The 18196-nt window shown below is 44.0% G+C and overlaps 1 protein-coding gene across 1 annotated transcript in view; it reads right to left on the bottom strand.

Annotated features, from left to right (window-relative positions):
- LOC146805524 (interleukin-1 receptor type 1-like) overlaps positions 1-18196 on the bottom strand; it is a 356975-nt gene that overhangs the window by 224739 nt on the left and 114040 nt on the right. The window contains exon 7 of the mRNA XM_085623806.1: positions 12732-12864. Coding sequence (XP_085479932.1) covers positions 12732-12864 — 133 coding nt within the window. The remainder of the gene's footprint in view (positions 1-12731; positions 12865-18196) is intronic.

The following is an 18196-nucleotide window of genomic DNA, read 5'->3' as shown; positions in this document are numbered from 1 at the left end:
AGCAACTGGTGGGCTTGTTGCCCCCCTGGGGCTCTCAGGATTGAAGGGGAATTATTTCCCCAACTTAAAACACGCCACAAGGCCCATTCCCTCCCTTCACCACTGTGTTAAACGCTCCTTGTGGCCGTTTTAAGTTGGTAGATTAAGTCCCCTTGAATCCTGAGGGTCTCTAGGGTCAAACTAGCCCACTAGGTACCTCCAGTAAGTGCCGTTGCAGAGGGGTGTAAAAAGGGGCATGACCTGCACCACCTTCTGAGCAACGCAGCGCAGTGTTACTTACTGGAAGCACCTGGTGGGCTAGTTGGCCCCCAGGGGCCCTCAGGATTGAAGGGGAATTAGTTCCCCAACTTAAAACACGCCACAGGGCGTGTTTGCACTTGTCACCTCAGGCCCCGTCCCCTACCTTCACCACTGTGTAAACGCACCCTGTGTCCATTCTAAGTTGGGATATTAAGTCTCCTTGAATCCTAAGGTTCCCTAGGGTCAAACTAGCCCACTAGGTACCTCCAGTAAGTGCCACAGAGCTGCGTTGCAGAGAGGTGTAAAAAGGGGCGTGGTCTCTGAACACCTCTCTGCAACGCAGCTCCCTGGCACATACTGGAGATACCTGGTGGGCTAGTTGGCCCTCTTTGACCCTCAGTATTGAAGGGGAAATAATTCCCCAACTTACAACTCGCCAGGGGTCGCGTTTGCACAATGGTGAAGGAAGGGGGCGGGGACTGAGGTGACATGTGTGCAAACACGCCCTGTGGTGCATTTTAAGTTGGGGAATTAATTCCTCTTCAATCCTGAGGGTCCCTGGGGGCCAACTAGCCCACCAGGTACCTCCAGTATGCGCCAGGGAGTTGCGTTGCAGAAAGGTGGTCAAGGCCATTACCCTTTTTACAACACTCTGCAACGCAGCTCCACAGGGCGCGTTTGCATAGTGTTGGTGGGAGGGGGTGAGGCCTCCAGCGCGACGCCGGCTTTTTTTAAATTTTATTTTTTAGAAGGGGTTTTTTAGAAGGGGGGCTTAGTGGCCCCCCTTCCTTTACGTTTTTTTGGGCCCTGGGGACCCCATTCCCCAGAGCCTGACCCCTAATTATTATTTGTTTTTATTTTAAATCGGGAAGGGGGCTGCATGGGCCCCCTCCCGAGGCCATTCTCCTAAAAAATGTTTCATCCAGGTCAGCTCCTGAAAGTTTGGGGGTGATTCGTCAGGCGGGGCTGAGAAAAAAGGGGGGTCCCAAAAAGTGTTTTTCGAGACAGGCTACAGCCTGAACTGCTGAACGGAATTACACCAAATGTGGTAGATAGGTAGCTCTTGGTTCAGAAAGCGACCTTTTTTAAATGGTGTAAATACGTTCAGTAGTTGCTGAGAAATTAAATTTTTTTTTTCGAGATCTATGGCCTCGGTGGGTTCGCGACTCCTCCCGAGCAAGAGCTCAATTCTGATTGGTTGCCAACACTCCAAACCAGAATGTGTTGGCAGCCATTTTGTGACTTGGTAACCAAGTCACAAGAAATAAGGGAAAAATAAAGATGAAAATGAAGAAAAGGGGGCGGGGTACAAACACCCTACCCCCCCTAGGCCTGTAAGCGCCACAGAGCTGCGTTGCAGAGAGGTGTAAAAAGGGGCGTGGACTCAGACCACCTCTCTGCAACTTAGCCCTGTGGCGCTAACTGGAGGTACCTGGTGGGCTTGTTAGCCCCCAGGGACCCTCAGGATTGTAGGGAAACAAATTCCTCATCTTAAAATGCGCCACAGGGCACGTTTGCATAGTGTTGGTGGGAGGGGGCGAGGCCTCCAGCGTGATGCCTGCTTTTTTTTCCAAGTCGCTCTGGGGTCGTGGATTCTGCAACCTTCCCGGGGCACAAATAGAAATTAGTGGGGGAGCCTTGCGGGTCCCTCCCAAGCCCCAGGAACCGCAACCTCCCAGGGGCTATAAATAAAAAGTAGTGTGGGGGTTTGAAACCCCTCTACACTGCCCTGGGGACCACCACCTCCCTGGGACACTTAATATTTAAATTTGGGGGTCCGTTATGGACCCCCATGCCCAGAGGACCACCACCTCCCCAGGGATTTAGATATTTTGGGAGGGGGGCCGTGGGCCCCCCTTCTGGAGCTCTTGATGGCCCTAGGGAACGCTACCCCCAGGGCTGGCTCCTGCAGTGTCCTGGGGTGACCACCCCCGGACATTGCTGTTTGCTATGAAAGGGTGGGAACAGAGCTCCCGCCCTGTCATAGGAAACCCTGATTTGCTTCGTTGAAGCAAGAGGAGGAAAACCTCCTCTCACTACAAGGAAGCAAAGCAGGATTGCTTTTGGGCAAGGGGAGCTGCATGTTAGAAGCTTTGCTTGTTCACTTGTACAAAACCAGAGAAATTCTCCCGTTATTGTTAGTTCAGCTGACTATAACTTGCACCCCCACAATGCACTGCTGATGATGTCACATATTACATCACTCTTGACATGGTCAGTGACATCACTGATGACATCACTGATAACATCTCAAATGACATCACTGATGACATCATCCAGTGACTTTGTGTTTCTGTAAAGTTTAAATATGTTTAATATATATATAGGGAAAGGCGTATTGAAGAATGAGTGGGTGTATAAGTGTCTGAATGGATGATTTAGTAGGTGCGTGATTGATTCTATAAGTGAGTGAATAAATGTATCTTACTGAATGCATGGGTTAGTGACTAAACTGTGTGAATGTCTGTATCCGTCTGTCTGTTGGTGTGTAAGCGGTTGCATGGGTTTGTGAATAACTACATGAGTGTCTATATGGGTTATTGATTGGTTGTCTGAGTATCTGTATGGGTGCCTGAGTGTTTGTGTGGGTGGGGTGTGTGTGACTCTGTGCATAGATGTGTGAGTGGGTTATTCACTGGGTGCATGGTTTCAAGAGTGCATCTGTGATGGACTGTATGGGTAAGTGAGTGTGTGTATGGGTGTGTTAGTGAGTCAATGTATATCTCAGTGGTACATGTGTGAGTAAAAACATATGTGAAAGGCAGTATATAAGTGTGTTAGAGTATATAAATGGCTATAAGTGAGAGTGTGTAATTGTGAGAGTGGCTGTATGGATGAGTGTGTGCTTATATCCACGATTGTATAAGAGCGTAAGAATGTGCTAGTATTTGTATGAGTAAGTGAGCTGGTGTGCGGATAACTCTATAGGTGAGTAAATGGCAGTGTGATTAATTATTTGCATGACTGACTAGGTGTGTGAGTACCTCTATGGCTGATTGGCGGTGTGTGAGTGTCTATATAGGTGTATAAATGCATATGACAGTCTTGTACTGAGTGACCATAAGTATGAGTGACTGTACGGATGGGTGAGTAGATGTGTGTGTAAACCAAAGAATCAGTGAGTGGGTATGTAGTTATTGGTTTTTGGAGTGTCTATAGTTTTGAGAATGGCAGTCTGTAATTTAGAGTGGGTGTATCAAAGGATATATTAGGGTGTGAGAAGATGTATCAAATTATCACGTGGATAATGTCATCAGTGATGTCATTTGAGATGTCATCAGTGATTTCATCAGTGATGTCACTGACCATGTCAAGAGTGATGTAATATGTGACATCATCAGCAGTGCATTGCGGGGGCGCGAGTTATAGTTAGCTGAACTAACTATAAAGGTGGAATTTCTCTGGTTTTGTACGAGTGAAATGTCCAACTAACTATAACTTTCCCTAAAACCTATGGTTTTTTCAGTAAATTTCTAAGGTTTTTTAAATGCTAATTTCTAACTATAACGTGCCTGAAACCTATGGATTTTTCAGTGAATTTCAAACGTTTTTTAAATGCTAGTTTCTAACTATGCCTACAGAGGTAGGACATGTGATGAAAGAAGAAACAACGCACAGAAAGAAAAAAAAGAAATGCCGAAAGAAGCAACAGAAGTCCACAAAGACGAAGAAAAGTGCAGGAAGAAGAAGAGATGCGCAGAAAGAACCAACAGAGTAGCAGAAAGTCCTCCTGTGCCCACAACTTTTTCAGACGGGTACTGGTGGTAACTGACTCTGACTAACCAGGCCTAGAGCCAGTGCTATTCTAAAAGACACTTAGAATACAGTGCAAACACCAACATACACTAGGGAACACTATGCATTGGGGTACCCCTGTGATTAGCATGACCTCCTCTTTAAGACACTAGTACATAATAGGGCAGGGGGATTAAAACTATCTCTTAAAACGCGCCACGGGGCGCGTTTTCACACTGGTTAAGGGAGGGGCGCCTAAGGTTACATGTGTGCAAACACGCCCTGTGGCCGTTTTAAGTAGGGGGATAAAGTGCCCTTGAATCCTAAGGGTCCCTGGGGTCCAACTAGCCCACCAGGTACCTCCAGTAAGCGCCACAGAGCTGCATTGCAGAGAGGTGTAAAAATGGTAATGGCCTTGACCACCTTTCTGCAATGCACCTCAATGACGCTTACTGGAAGCACAAGGTAGGCTTGTTGGCCCCCCAGGGGCCCTCAGGATTGGAGGGGAATTAATTCCCCAGCTTAAAACGCACCACAGGGCGTGTTTGCACACGTCACCTCAGGCTCCGTGCCCTCCCTTGACCACTGTGTAAACACGCCCCGTGGCCGTTTTAAGTTGGGAGATTAAGTCCCCTTGAACCCTGAGGGTCCCTGGGGTCCAATTAGCCCACTAGGTACCTCCCATAAGCGCCACAGAGCTGCTTTGCACAGAGGTGTAAAATAGGGCATGGCCTGGACCACCTCTCTGCAACGCAGACCTGTGGCGCTTACTGGAGGTACCTGGTGGCCTAGTTGGCCCCCAGGGGCCCTCAGGATTAAAGGGGACTGAATTACCCAACTTAAAATGCACCACAGGGTGTGTTTGCACACATGTCACCTCAGGCCCCGCCCCTCCCTTTGCTTTTCCACACGGGTTGCTGCTAAGATGCAGCTCCCCGTGTGGAAAAGCAATGTGGTTTGGATTTTGAAAGCGAGGGCAGGTTTCCTGCTCTCGTTTTCAAAACCCAAACCAGAGTTTGCAAACAGCAGTGGTGGGCACCCCGGGACACTGCAGGAGCCGGCCCTGGGGGGGTGGCAGTCCCGAGGGCCATCACTGGCTCCAGGAGGGGGGCCGCGCAGCCCCCTCCCATCATTTAACTTAGCCCCAGGGGAGGTGGTGGTCCCCGGGGCATGTGGGAGTTCGAGCCCCCATACAGGTAGTTTTCATTTTAAAAAGCAAGCCCCGGGGGGTGGCAATCCCCGGGGCTGCGGGAGGGCCGTGAGCCCCCCTGCAAATATTTTAGAAAAGCCCTTATGGGACCCCCTAAGCAGGCCTATGGGATCAGGGTGTTTCTACCCTGCCCCCTTTTCTTGTTTTGCACCTTAGTTTTACTGATTTCCTGTACCTCGGTTCTACCGAGGCACAAGATGGCTGCCAACACTTCTTGGCTTGAAGTGTTGACAGCCAATTAGAATGCAGCTCATGATCGGGAGGGTGCAAGGATCCTCCGTGCCTCTAAATATCAAAACTTTTATTTTTGATTTTCTAAGCAACTACTGAATGGATTTACACCGTTTTTGAAAAGGTCGCTTTCTGAGCCAAGCAGTACCTTTTTGCCAAATTTGGGGTAAATCCATTCAGTAAAGTCAAAGTCAAAGTCAAAATTTGCTTTATTCGGTTAAAATATTAAAACCATCAAAGCACAGGACAGAAATTCATGATACAGACAAATGCAATTACAGAAAATAATTAACACAAAAATTAAATACAATACTGTTTGGCGCAATATACAATAAAAGTATGTTTTACAATTAATTCATTCATTCGATAATAAACATTCTAAAAAATCATGTCTTCTGAAAAGGCTCTGTCCATAACAACATATTAAGAGCAATGCTCATTAGAGGATAACTATATAAGCAGGGCCCTGTTTCTAGCTCTTAAAGCACCCACAATGAAACAAGCGACCCCGAAACAAGTCAAAGGAGAGTCCAACATTTGTAAGTAGATCAGTGCAGGCCTCGCTTGCTTAAATTGACAATTCTTCAAGATCGGCAGAATAAATTTTTTACGCTGAGAAGAGTAAAATTTACAAAAAAATAACATATGCAACAAGTTTTGTTCAGAAATGTTGTCACAAGGACAGGGCCCCCAAGTTCCCTCCTTAAAAAATCCTTTTGGGTAAGCCAAGAGCCAAGGGAGCAAACCATGCTTAAACCTTATCAGCAAAAACATGTGGAAAGGTTTGTTAATGAAGGTTAAATAGGGCTGAATCCCACTCCCTGAACTTAACATAACAAACCTCCTAACTAACGGTTTCCCCAGTTCCTCACCTTCCCTTGACAACATTGCTCTGGACAAAAATTGATGCTTAATGGCCTTAATTTGTTCTTTACTTAAAACACAAGGGCTGGTGAACAAATCCAGACAGCCGAGTGATTTCAAATTGTTTTTAATATAAAATAGCCACGGGATAGACAGGGCTTTTTCCAAGGACAGACAATCTTCGATAATTTGTTGGTTTAGGTTTGGTGGCTGTTGTGCCCAAACCCTCAACCAACCTAATAGCGGTGCAACAGCTATTTGGTCGGCAACATATCCCATCCCCAAGTCCTCATGAATGTTAAAAATAGGAGCAGACGGAGGGAGAGACAACAATTTCCGAAAGAAATTATTTTGACTACTTGAATGCTAGGAGCAGCCTTGTAACCCCAGACCTCGCTTCCATAAAGTGCCATGGGCAAACACTTTGCGCTATAAATTTTTAATAGAGCAGGAAGCGGTTTACACCCTATGCGTTTTGCAAAGCCCAGCAATGCGCCAGTAGCTCTGGCTAAATTGTTATTTTTCTGAGCGCGTTGTATAACCCAAGATGATCTGTCGTCGAATGCAATCCCCAAATACGGGAAGGACTGAACTTTGGTTAATTCCTGCCCATTGCAGAAGAATTTCACCCTTTTTGCTCTCCCCGAGCCAATCGACATAGAGTGGGATTTTTTAAAATTAATTAATAAGTCTAAAGAGACCATAAAATCATAAAAACCATTTAAAAGCGCTTGTAGTCCTCTCGCGGTTCTGGCCAATAAAACTGTGTCATCCGCGTATAGCAATGCGGGGATCATTTTGGAGCCGGCTTTCGGAATGTCTTTACTAGTTGCAATTAAAACCGGACCCAAATTATTGATGTAAAGCGAGAAGAGTAGGGGTGCAAGAATACACCCCTGCCTTACGCCACGCTTTACCTGCCAGGCATCAGTCTGACTTCCGTCTTCACTGTAACGAACGACTGCAGTGGTGTCCTCATGGATAACAGCCAGGAAAGAAATCAGAACTGTGTCAAGCCCCAGGGTGGCTAGTAAGGCCCATAGTTTTTGTCGATTAACAAGGTCGAAAGCGGTGGACAAATCCATAAAGGCTAGATGGAGGTCCCCCTGCTTAGCGACCATGTACTTTCCTATGATCAAATGCAAGTTAAGGCATTGGCCAACTGTTCCCCTCCCTTGTCTGAACCCATATTGTAGGTCAGAAATTATAGAGTGCTCCTCCAGCCACGATGTTAAGCGGGCAAGAACAACTTTACCCATAACTTTCACGGCGGAGTCCAGGAGAGAAATGGGCCGGTAGCAAGCCGGGTCTACTCTTGAACCCTTTTTAAACAGAGGGACAATAACAGCTTTGCCCCATGATCTTGGAGCTCCGGCCTCTGAGGCAGCGTTAAAAACGCGAGTTAAAACTTTCGCCCAAAACCCTGGGTCAGCCTTATAAAGGTCCGCAGGCACACCGTCCGGACCGGGGGCTTTGCCTAATGCCATTGCCTCAATGGCCTCTAGGACTTCCTCCTCCTTAAAAAGGATTCTTAAGGCTAATGTATGATCTGCGTAATTTGTTGAGTTGTCGTCCTGTATCTCCGAATATAGACCGCTAAAGTGGGCCACCCATTTATCAGGCGGAATAAAACATTCTTTAATAGTGTTCTCCTGCTCATTAAAAAGGGGGCTATTTATCACTTTCCAAAACTGGCTGCTGTTTTTCTGAGTACTTGCATCTGATAACTCGTCCCATGCCTTGTTTTTTAGCTCACTTTTCCTGGCCTTAATCGCTTTTTTGTAGTTTCTTCTGGCCTCAGTTAACTTACTTGGGATGTTACCGCGTTCTTTAAGAGCCGATAAAAGGGCAGAGTGAGCACTAACACAGGCCTGGTCAAACCAGTTTTTAAATTTCTTAGGCTTGGGTTTCCCATGAGTGGTAAGATTCCCCGTAACATGTTTAGTAATTCTGACAAAAGCGCCCAGAATAGCCAACGCTTGAGCCGATGGCGAAAAACACAAGCTAAAGTCCTCTTTTTTGCGTTCATATAACTTAACAAGGAAGTCGGCCGGGTTAATAACTTCCCATCTCAGTCGTCTTCCCTGACTGGTAGACTCAAGATATGTGTTAGAAATCAAAGGCAGGAGAATGTCTTTCCTCAATGCCTTGACTTTAATCTCCAATTAAAGGCACAAGATGGCTGCCAACACTTCCTGGCTTGAAGTGTTGACAGCCAATTAGAATGCAGCTCATGATCGGGAGGGTGCAAGGATCCTCCGTGCCTCTAAATATCAAAACTTTTATTTTTGATTTTCTAAGCAACTACTGAATGGATTTACACCGTTTTTGAAAAGGTCGCTTTCTGAGCCAAGCAGTACCTTTTTGCCAAATTTGAGGTAAATCCATTCAGTAGTTTCGGCTGTATCCTTGCATAAAGTTTCCTATGGGAAATTGATTTTTTCACTCTTATTTTTTGAATTTCTCAGCAACTACTGAATGGATTCACACCATTTAAAAAAAAGTTCTCTTTCTGAACCAAGGGCTACCTTTTTGCCAAATTTGGCGTAATTCCGATCAGCAGTTCAGGCTGTAGTCGTGTCCTAAGGGAAATAACATAGAGAAAACGCGTTTTAGGACCCCCCTTTTTTCTCGGCCCCCCGCATGGCGAATAACCCCGAAACTTTCAGGATAGGAGCTGACCGGAGTGGGACCAGCATTTTGAAACTTTCGCGAAGATTCGTCAACCGGCGCCAAAGTTATTGGGAAAAGATAAAACGCTTTTTGAATAGAAACAAGGTCCTAACTATTATATATATATATATATATATATATATATATATATATATATATATATATATTCCACGTACTCCGTCAATTATCCTGCTCTCAGCACAGCGGGTGCGCCAGCCGCGAGGGCGGAACTCGCGAGTCAATTTCAGCCACAGTTTACAAAGATTGCTGCGCACTCTGGTCAATTGCAGTTAAAGTCATTTATTTCAATTCGTTGCAAAACACGATCTGTACACGATCTGCTGACAAACGCGTTTCAGCCTCCTGGCCTTCGTCAATGTCAATAGTGTTCAATTACCATAATCTATTTAAGCATTTCATTGGTTGCCATGATCATAGAAAAATGGAAATGAAAAGCGGACTACATATATACAAGTATTTAGTGTGGGAAGTGTCGGCCATCTTAACACTATGTAATACCATAATTCTCAGACAGATTTCATGTTAAGCTTATCTCTCAAATTATAAAGGCAAATAATTTTGGCAAATAGTTTTTTGTAAATCAAGAATATATACATTTGCAATTAAGTAAACAGAGTTCTGTCTCACCAACTTTTAAATTCATGAACACACTACGTTTGTTAATCATAAACGTGTTGCAAAAAATAGTAATAACGCCCTGAATGGGCTGTCTTTCGTAAATCACGAATATATGCATGTGTTTCAATACACAATTAGGTAAAATAGAATTCCGTATCTACCGCTTTTAAATTCATGAGAGCACAGCATATGTTAGTCATAAACATGTTGCAAGGAAATAACGCCCTGGATGGGCTGTCATACATTCTGCTTGTATATATATATATATATATATATATATATATATATATATATATATATATATATATATATATATATATATATATATATATTCACTGAAAAAACCATAGGTTTCACACATGTTATAGTTAGCGGAAATTTTACTGATAAAAAACCTGTGAAATTGCCCCGTTATAGTTAGCGCAGGCAACTATAACTCACGCGACCGCAATCCTCTGCTGATGCTAATACTGTATTTAGACACTTATTTGCCCATGTCTTCTTCCATACATTTTTAGCTATACATATATTACAAATATTTTTTTTTCATAAAGACACATATGTCATCAGCAGAAGATTGCAGTCGCGTGAGTTATAGTTGCCTGCGCTAACTATAACGGGGCAATTTCACAGGTTTTTTATCAGTAAAATTTCCGCTAACTATAACATGTGTGAAACCTATGGTTTTTTCAGTGAATTTGCAAGGTTTTTTAAATGCTAATTCCTAACTATAACGTGTGTGAAACCTATGGTTTTTTCAGTGAATTAGTACGGTTTTTTAAATGCTAAGTTTTTTTCCCTTATAATAAGCCCTGTACATTTGGTGGCCTTCGGCCACCAAAAGCACAGGGGGTGGGGTAAGTGTGGATAGTGTTTTTTGCCCTTAACATAAGCCCTGTACATTTGGTGGCCTTCGGCCACCAAAAGCACAGGGGGTGGGGTAAGTGTGGATAGTGTTTTTTTTATTTTTATTTTTTTACCGTACGCTTACCGTAAGCGTACGGTAAGCGTACCCCGCGAAAATGCCGAAAAAAAAATAAAACCGTTTTTGCACTTGGGGGATGTTTGGGGACTCCCTCAACATGACTATGTGGGAGGGAGTTGTCAAAACAGCCCCTTTACATGTTTTTGGGCTTGATATTTTTAAAATCACTCTCAGTGCGAGAGACAAAATGGCGGCCGCCGCTTCCTGGTTTCGGCCGATTCGAATGTTTACTAAGATCTAAGAGCCAATCAGAATCGCGCTCGCGCACGCCACCGTACGCTTACCGTAAGCGTACGGTAAGCGTACCGTAAGCTGGCTCAGATATATATATTGATTTAAAGGCTATTTTCTCAGAATCTACTGAACAGATTTACACCAAACCTACAAAAGGCACTTCCTTGACCTAGGGACTACCTCTCTGCCAAATTTTGAGTAATTCTGTTCAGCCGTTCGGGCTGTAGCTCGTTCTAAAGGTCCTATGGAAAAATGCATGGGAAAAACGCGTTTTGGGACCCCCCTTTTATCTCAGCCCCCGCTTGACGAATCCCCCCGAGACTTTCAGGGTAGGAGCGGAGCGTAGCGCCCCACCTATTTTGAGAAATTCGCGAGGATTCGTCGACCGGCGCAAAAGTTATTCAAAATAGAATGTTGAGGTTTTCCTATGGAAACGTGGTCCTAACTATAACTATCTACTGGCGACCGCCAGTAGATAATATATATATATATATATATATATAAACAAGATGTGAGGCCCAATACTGGAAGTATCGCATTTATTTGAGGCACAGCAGCACGTTCGCATTATGCAAAGACATTGTTTCCACCTGTGATCAAGGCGGCATTGAACGCTGAAACGCGTAAGGTGATGGAAGCTTTTGTGTGCTGCTGTGCCTCAAATAAATGCGATACTTCCAGTATTGGGCCTCACATCTTGTTTGTGTTCAATTGGTGGGCTGCTCCGTGCCCATTGTCCGTGAGGCCGCCCTGCAGGGTCGGGGGCTCCTTTGCTCGGAGGAGATGTGCTGGATATATATATATATATATATATATATATATATATATATATATATATATATATATATATATATATATATATATATCCACATACACACATATATATACACATATATACCTCTTCAGATGAGGAGCAACATTGGAAGAACATTGGAAGAACATTGCTAAAATTGTGGAAGTGTTTCTTTTGCAATGAACAATAAATGGGCAAACTGCAAAGTGAAGAAAGGGACTTGACCAATCCTACAACATAATTACACTTCAAATTCTTCGTACTGTTGTACTTGAATAAGAAAGGTCTGCATGGTTTGAGGCACAATGTAGTTAGGCCTAAGAAAATGCTATTTTTGCTTCAAAGAAAGATTTTTCTGCGTGTAACGGTGCTTGTTAAAGGTTTAGGTCTCAAAGGGCTGTGTACAAAGCAGTTTGTTATTAGTATATTTATAACCCCACAATGGTGCAGGTAGATGAGAAACAAGATTTTCTCAGAGGAAAAAGTAAAGAGGAATATGTTACAGTCCTCTACTCTGAAAACAGAAAAGTGATCCATTGGTTGAGCTGCGGTCTCGCAACCTAAGGGCTAGGGTTCTGATCTACCTTCAGTGCAGTATTGTGTATTTAGTGTGCAGCTCGCTGTAATTCCCTGTGCCTCAACTGCACATTTCTCGAATCAACTTTAAATGTGTGATTGTGTTACATAAATAAAACATGCGCCGTGTATCATGTGAATAATATGCTTCGGATCTCTTTTCTACAACATATGACAGATTTTGCGTTTTACTTTAACCACATGTATACAATTCAATGTCCAGCATCTTGTGTTCCTTTTCAGTGGAGTGCTCAGCTTCCCGTTGAACCTAGGTTTACCTCATAACAAATGTTGAAATATTTTTTTAAACAAGATATTTCAAAAACCATACAAAACAAATGTTAACTCATTTAGGTACTTTCTGTACATTAACAATACTTTGTTCTGGCCACTGGAACCAGGATGGCATTTTTACGTCAACACTCTCCCACTGAGATTTTTACACATATTTTTAATCCCGGTTTGTGACAATTGATGTAAAATAGCAAACACAAGAACTATCAGGGAGATTTTCTTTAACGGCACAATCACACGTTAGTTGATGTACTTACTACAAAGGGCCTCTCAACTTCGATGCGCGTCCTTTAAAATATTTATCAGTGAAGTTATTATTGACTTCCCATGACAAAACAACCCAATCGCAGTCTGTACAAGATGCATTGCAGAACAGTTGGACAGGAAAACCTGTGAAAAGTAACAATAATAGACAATTAAAGAATAAACGCATTTAAAAACTAGTATGGACTTCAACACATACATCAACGAATCCCTGTAAAACAAGCATTGGCAAAGCCAACAGTTCTGGTATGTAACTTGGATTGGTGACTGTGTGTATGGTATTGTGAATGAGCAAGTGAATGCATGAGTAATATAATGGGTGAACTGAGTGCATGCTTCCATCACCGCACTCTCCATCCATGCACTTGGTCACTTGTCCTTTCCTTTATGCAGCGTTTCATCTTTCTATTAACCCTTGTGGTGGACTTAGGCCACTTGAATGTGCACTTTCCTGCAGGATACTAAAGGGCTAGCCTAGCAGCAAACTCTATAATGAACATTAGCCGATCATTTAAGAAGGGCATAGATTCACAATTAAATCTAGGTTAAATCGGTGTCAGTCATTCCTGTTTATCAAAGTCAACAAGAAAGGATTCTCCACAATCAGGGGAATAACTACACCTCATCCTTATCTCGCTAATACTTTCATTGTGGGAACCGCCTACACCACACGGAGGGACTGGGGAATGGGGAGGGTGTCGCAGGTAAAGATGCTACCCAACCTCAGCACCACTCTACAAAAAGATCTCCGATAAAGAGCCCTTCTGAAGGGCCCATGAGGGACTGCAGCGCCACCCCCACGAGGAGCACCGCCCGATGATAATGCTTTGCACCCGCAAGGGTGTGTGAGGGCACTTCTAGTACCACCTTGGAGTATCCAGTCTCCACTACACTTTTATCCTCGAACCTTATCCCCAGCTCACCTCACTTTTACTTTTGCCTTACAGTAGACCATAGTGGCACTGTTTTTCTTAGGAACTGCTACCTCTTTTGTACGTGTACTTAACCCAGGAGCATCGGTACAGGACTTAACCCTTTCTCATCTTCTATGCTCCTTGTCCCTCCCTCTCAAGTGTGTATGCATTTATTTTATACTCTATGGAGGGCTGAGCACCTAAGAAGAGAGTGAGCTGAGAGCAATGAAGGAAAATTGTTTGGACACAGTAGAGGACAGTAATCTAAGGGAAAAAATTCAGCAGACATGCAGTTTTTAGCATGAATACGTAAGCCCATCTTCACTGTTTATATTTACTCCCAGAGCATCCATGCCGGAGCCTTTTCATTGATACCTCCTTCTCTATGTGAAAAGGCAAATAAGTCTACAGTTTACTTCAGCGTACATCTGTTGGAAAAACTGCTGCCTTTATAAATTTTCTTTAAAGCCAGTATACTTCTTTGACTCTTTAGCTAGGAAGAAAATTGGGCATCACATCTTCATCCCAAATACCTGCGAAAGGAACAAATGCTGGACGGAATACTGAACAATGCAAAAATTCACCCCTGTCACTTTTTTTTAATTTTTTTTTTTTTTTTTTTTTATTGAGAGTTTTGCCTGGTGTACATGGTAATCCAATCAGTCATTACAAATAACCAATGGTAGTATATATACACATTCTTCTACAAACAAACAATTAAGGAAAGAAAAGAAAGAAAAAAAAAAAAAATTACATAATACAAAATCAGGAAATAACCACAACATAAGTCATCAGTTTGATCTTCTCCAGCTATCAAGAGGAGACCACATATTTCTACCCATTTCCCTTATTTTTTCCCCCTTTTGATCATATAGGCAAGACTCAATATTATGTATCGCTAGGAACCTGGCCATCCACATTTGAAAGGTTGGGGGAGAAAGATCTTTCCATCCTGTTGAAATAAGAATGCGCAACACGGCAACCGATACAAATACCAGTGCTTCAGCAGAATTAGACAAGTCAGCTTTGCTATCTACACCTACCACCACCTGCGTAGAAGATAGAACAATTCTACATTTTAACAATCCAGCCAAAAAAACTGAGATTTCTCTAAGTATCAAGGATAGCTTATCACATTCGAAAAACATATGTAATAAATCTGCTGGGCCAGTCTGACACCTAGGGCACTTATCATTCTCCACCAATCCCCACGAAAACAATTTGGCTGGAGTAAAGTACAGATTAAACAGTGTTTTAAAATGCTGTGCCCTTAAATTAGATGACCGTAGCAATTTTTTGTTTAATATAAGCGCTAAATCAAAATCCACATCCGGGTTGTCTAACTTGATGGATAATGCATGTTCGGTTTTTTCTATATCATCCTGTACACCCACCATGAGATGATTATAAATATGTTTAATTTTATTTCCCCCTTTCTCTATGTAATCCAGTAACGGGCAGCATGTAGTAACAGTAATTTTCGGTCTAATTGCCCTTAACAACCGAAATAACTGACTATAAAAAAGCCAGTGAGTTGGTGGTACCCCAAATTTGACCTGGATTACATCAAACCCAATAACCGCTCCACTTTCCCACACATCCCCGATGGTCCTGATTCCATGCTCTTTCCAAAATTGATAGTGCATACCTGTATCCAAATGTGGAAAAAATTTAGAATTCCATAGAGACAAATATGTATTGATTTTAGGAATCTCTAGCAGCTTTTGAATAGCTTTCCACATCCCCCATATCCCACTTACAATCTTGAACCTCACCTTTGAATAATATCTACGGTCGACTTCCATCAATAGTAGCCCTACAGCCTTCTTCCCCAATAAAAGCTCGAATATAGTTGGGGGATCCTGACTATCTCCCTGAATCCCTGGTAAATTATCGTTTAATTGGAATAAAATTGACATTTGAGCTAACTGGGAAGAATAATGATACAAACGAAGGTTTGGGAGGGCCATTCCACCTCTATCGTGAGGGAGTGACATGAGCATCAAAGATCGTCTTGTTTTCCCATATTGCCATATGAACCTATTGAAAACTGATTCCAACTTCTTCAGTAATTTTTCCTCCAGCAGTAGGGGGATAGCACGAAACAAATAAAGAATCTTGGGGAACATTGCCATTTTGAGAACATTCACCCTCCCCACCAAAGATAGGTGTAGAACGTCTAATCTTTTTAACTCCGCTTCTATTGAGCCAATAAGCGGACCGTAGTTTTCTGCATTAATCTTGTCTACTGCTGCATTGATCCTCACCCCTAAATATACTGCAGAATCAACATATCTATTATCTGACTTAATGATGTTATTTGTACCAATAATCTGGGTCTTCCCCTCGTTTAACAAGTACGGGGTTTTTGGAGGCAAGATGGCGGTCGCGTGAAGTGGCTGAGAGCAGCAGATCGCGGGAGAGAGATGCCGATCGCGCTAGGGAGAGAGCACCAAACCGCAAGCTGTTAGTCGGAAGTGCGTTGGAAAAATAAAGCTCGATGTATAGCACAGTACAGCGTGGGATGTAATCGCAGCTTGAACATTTGAATAAACTTGAACAATTTGAACGATGGAATAATGCTCCTTGAACCTACTGGCTCCAGAGCCCCGCTCCTGTGGACGTTGGCCGCTGCCGCAGTTCGTTCATCTCGCCGCTGGCGTTCCGTTGCTGTTTGGGGGAGGAGACTGTGTAGCGGAGCGGAACTCCGCGCGAGCCTGGTCGCTGGAGGTAAGGAGCCGAGCAGGATTCGGGACCGGGAGCCGCGTTGTCCGTGTCCCAGGAGTGACATCTCTATGACCAGGAGGAGGGCTCGTACGACGAGACCGGCCACGATGCCTCCAAAAACTGCTAGGGCAAGCCCGGGGACACAGAAAACAAAGGGAGGGCTGGCAGGCGGATCAGGGCAGGAGGGGCTGGCTCACTCCACTAGAACGAACTCCCCCCTGGCTCGGAAACAGCGGAAAATTGGGAAGACTCGTCAGGCTTCTTCCACCATGCTAACGGATATGTTTGTTAAATTAAGTAAGGAGAAGAGGGGGGATGGCAGTCAACATCAGATGTCCCCAGGGAAAATACAGGAGCCTGCTCTTAGTGTAGGCGGAGCAGGAGCGGATAAGACACATTCTTTAGATGTACCTCTAGTCGAAGGAGAACCGGTGGGTGGTGTCTTGAGCGGTGCATCCGTGGATTCACCCAATACTAATAATATCTCGGGTGTGCACGAAGTATTGGCTCCCATGAAAGCGGACGATGTCATAAATACTGGCATTCAACCCACCTGCAGCATTGGCCCCTCTGAACTCGGCAATGAACAGCAGGGCAAGGAACAGGATAACTATGCAGTCTGTGAATCCCTCGAGTCTGTTTCTAGGGGGTCAGCCCTAGAAGTAGAGAGGCTGGGACAGGGGCAGGGGCCAGCTGAAAAAGAAAAGGTACCAAGTGAATGCTTCTTTTCAGTATCTGAAGATGCTGAATGGTCAGACGAGGAGGAAGAAGAAGAAGATCAAAGCTTTGTATTGGATGGTAGTACTCGGGGTACAGGAAGTGATCAAGAATCTGAGCCACCCACTACCACAGTACGGCCCATTGTTGGTCCTAAAAATTTCAAGAGTCAGGTTAATCAGGAGCTTAGATGGGAAGACTCGTCGGACAGGCCACTACAGGGGAATCTCACCCTAGAGGCATCTCAGGCATCACTACTGGAACTAATTCATCAAGAAATCGTTGCTCACCGCGAGGAGACCCGCCAGGATAGTAAGAAATCACAAGCAGCTATGAGAAAAATGCAGGGAGCTGTGAGGAAACTATCCAAGGCATGTACAACATTGGGTGACAGGGTCTCCAATTTGGAAGAAAGGATTGTAGTTACAGAAGCTCAGGCCACTGAGGCAGTGGCCAAGGCGGATGCTCATAACTCGCAGCTTTCAGATATACAGTGGAAGCTCGAGGATATGGAGAACAGATTGAGGCGGAGCAATCTCAGGGTCTTGGGGATTCCTGAGGGGTCCGAAGGCCTAGATATCAGAGCTTATGTTATTAAACTGTTTGGTCAAGCCTTTCCCGAGCTATCTAGCTGGAACTGGTCTTCGGAAATACAGAGGGGGCATCGAACCCCGTTCAGAGTGCGTAGAAATACGAAAGAGGGCGACAAGCCGAGAGCTATCCTGATTATTTTTGGAAACTTTGTTTTAAGGCAATTGATTGCCGAGATGGCGAGGCCGGATATGAGAAGATCTAGTGAAGGGGTGACTTTCTTTGTTCGCCCGGACTACTGCCTTGTCACGGTAGAAAGGCGATGGAGACTTCGGCAGCTCATCAAACCTTTTCAGGACAAAAAATTTCAAGCCTATCTGATTAATCCAGCCCAGTTGAAAGTTATTAAGGAAGGGAAGATTAATTATTTTTCCTCTGAGATTAAGGCGAAGGAGTTTCTTGATGCATTAGGTTAACGGGGTCAATGGGGAGTGCTGAATTAAGGGAATTAATTCAAGTATTGTATTTTATCAGGTTGCTGATGAGCATAGGGCTTGGTTTGTTTCTTT

Source organism: Triturus cristatus, chromosome 8 (genome assembly GCF_964204655.1).
Source record: "Triturus cristatus chromosome 8, aTriCri1.1, whole genome shotgun sequence".
In the NCBI taxonomy this organism is placed as follows: domain Eukaryota; kingdom Metazoa; phylum Chordata; class Amphibia; order Caudata; family Salamandridae; genus Triturus; species Triturus cristatus.
This window is presented reverse-complemented; position numbering and strand designations above follow the sequence as displayed.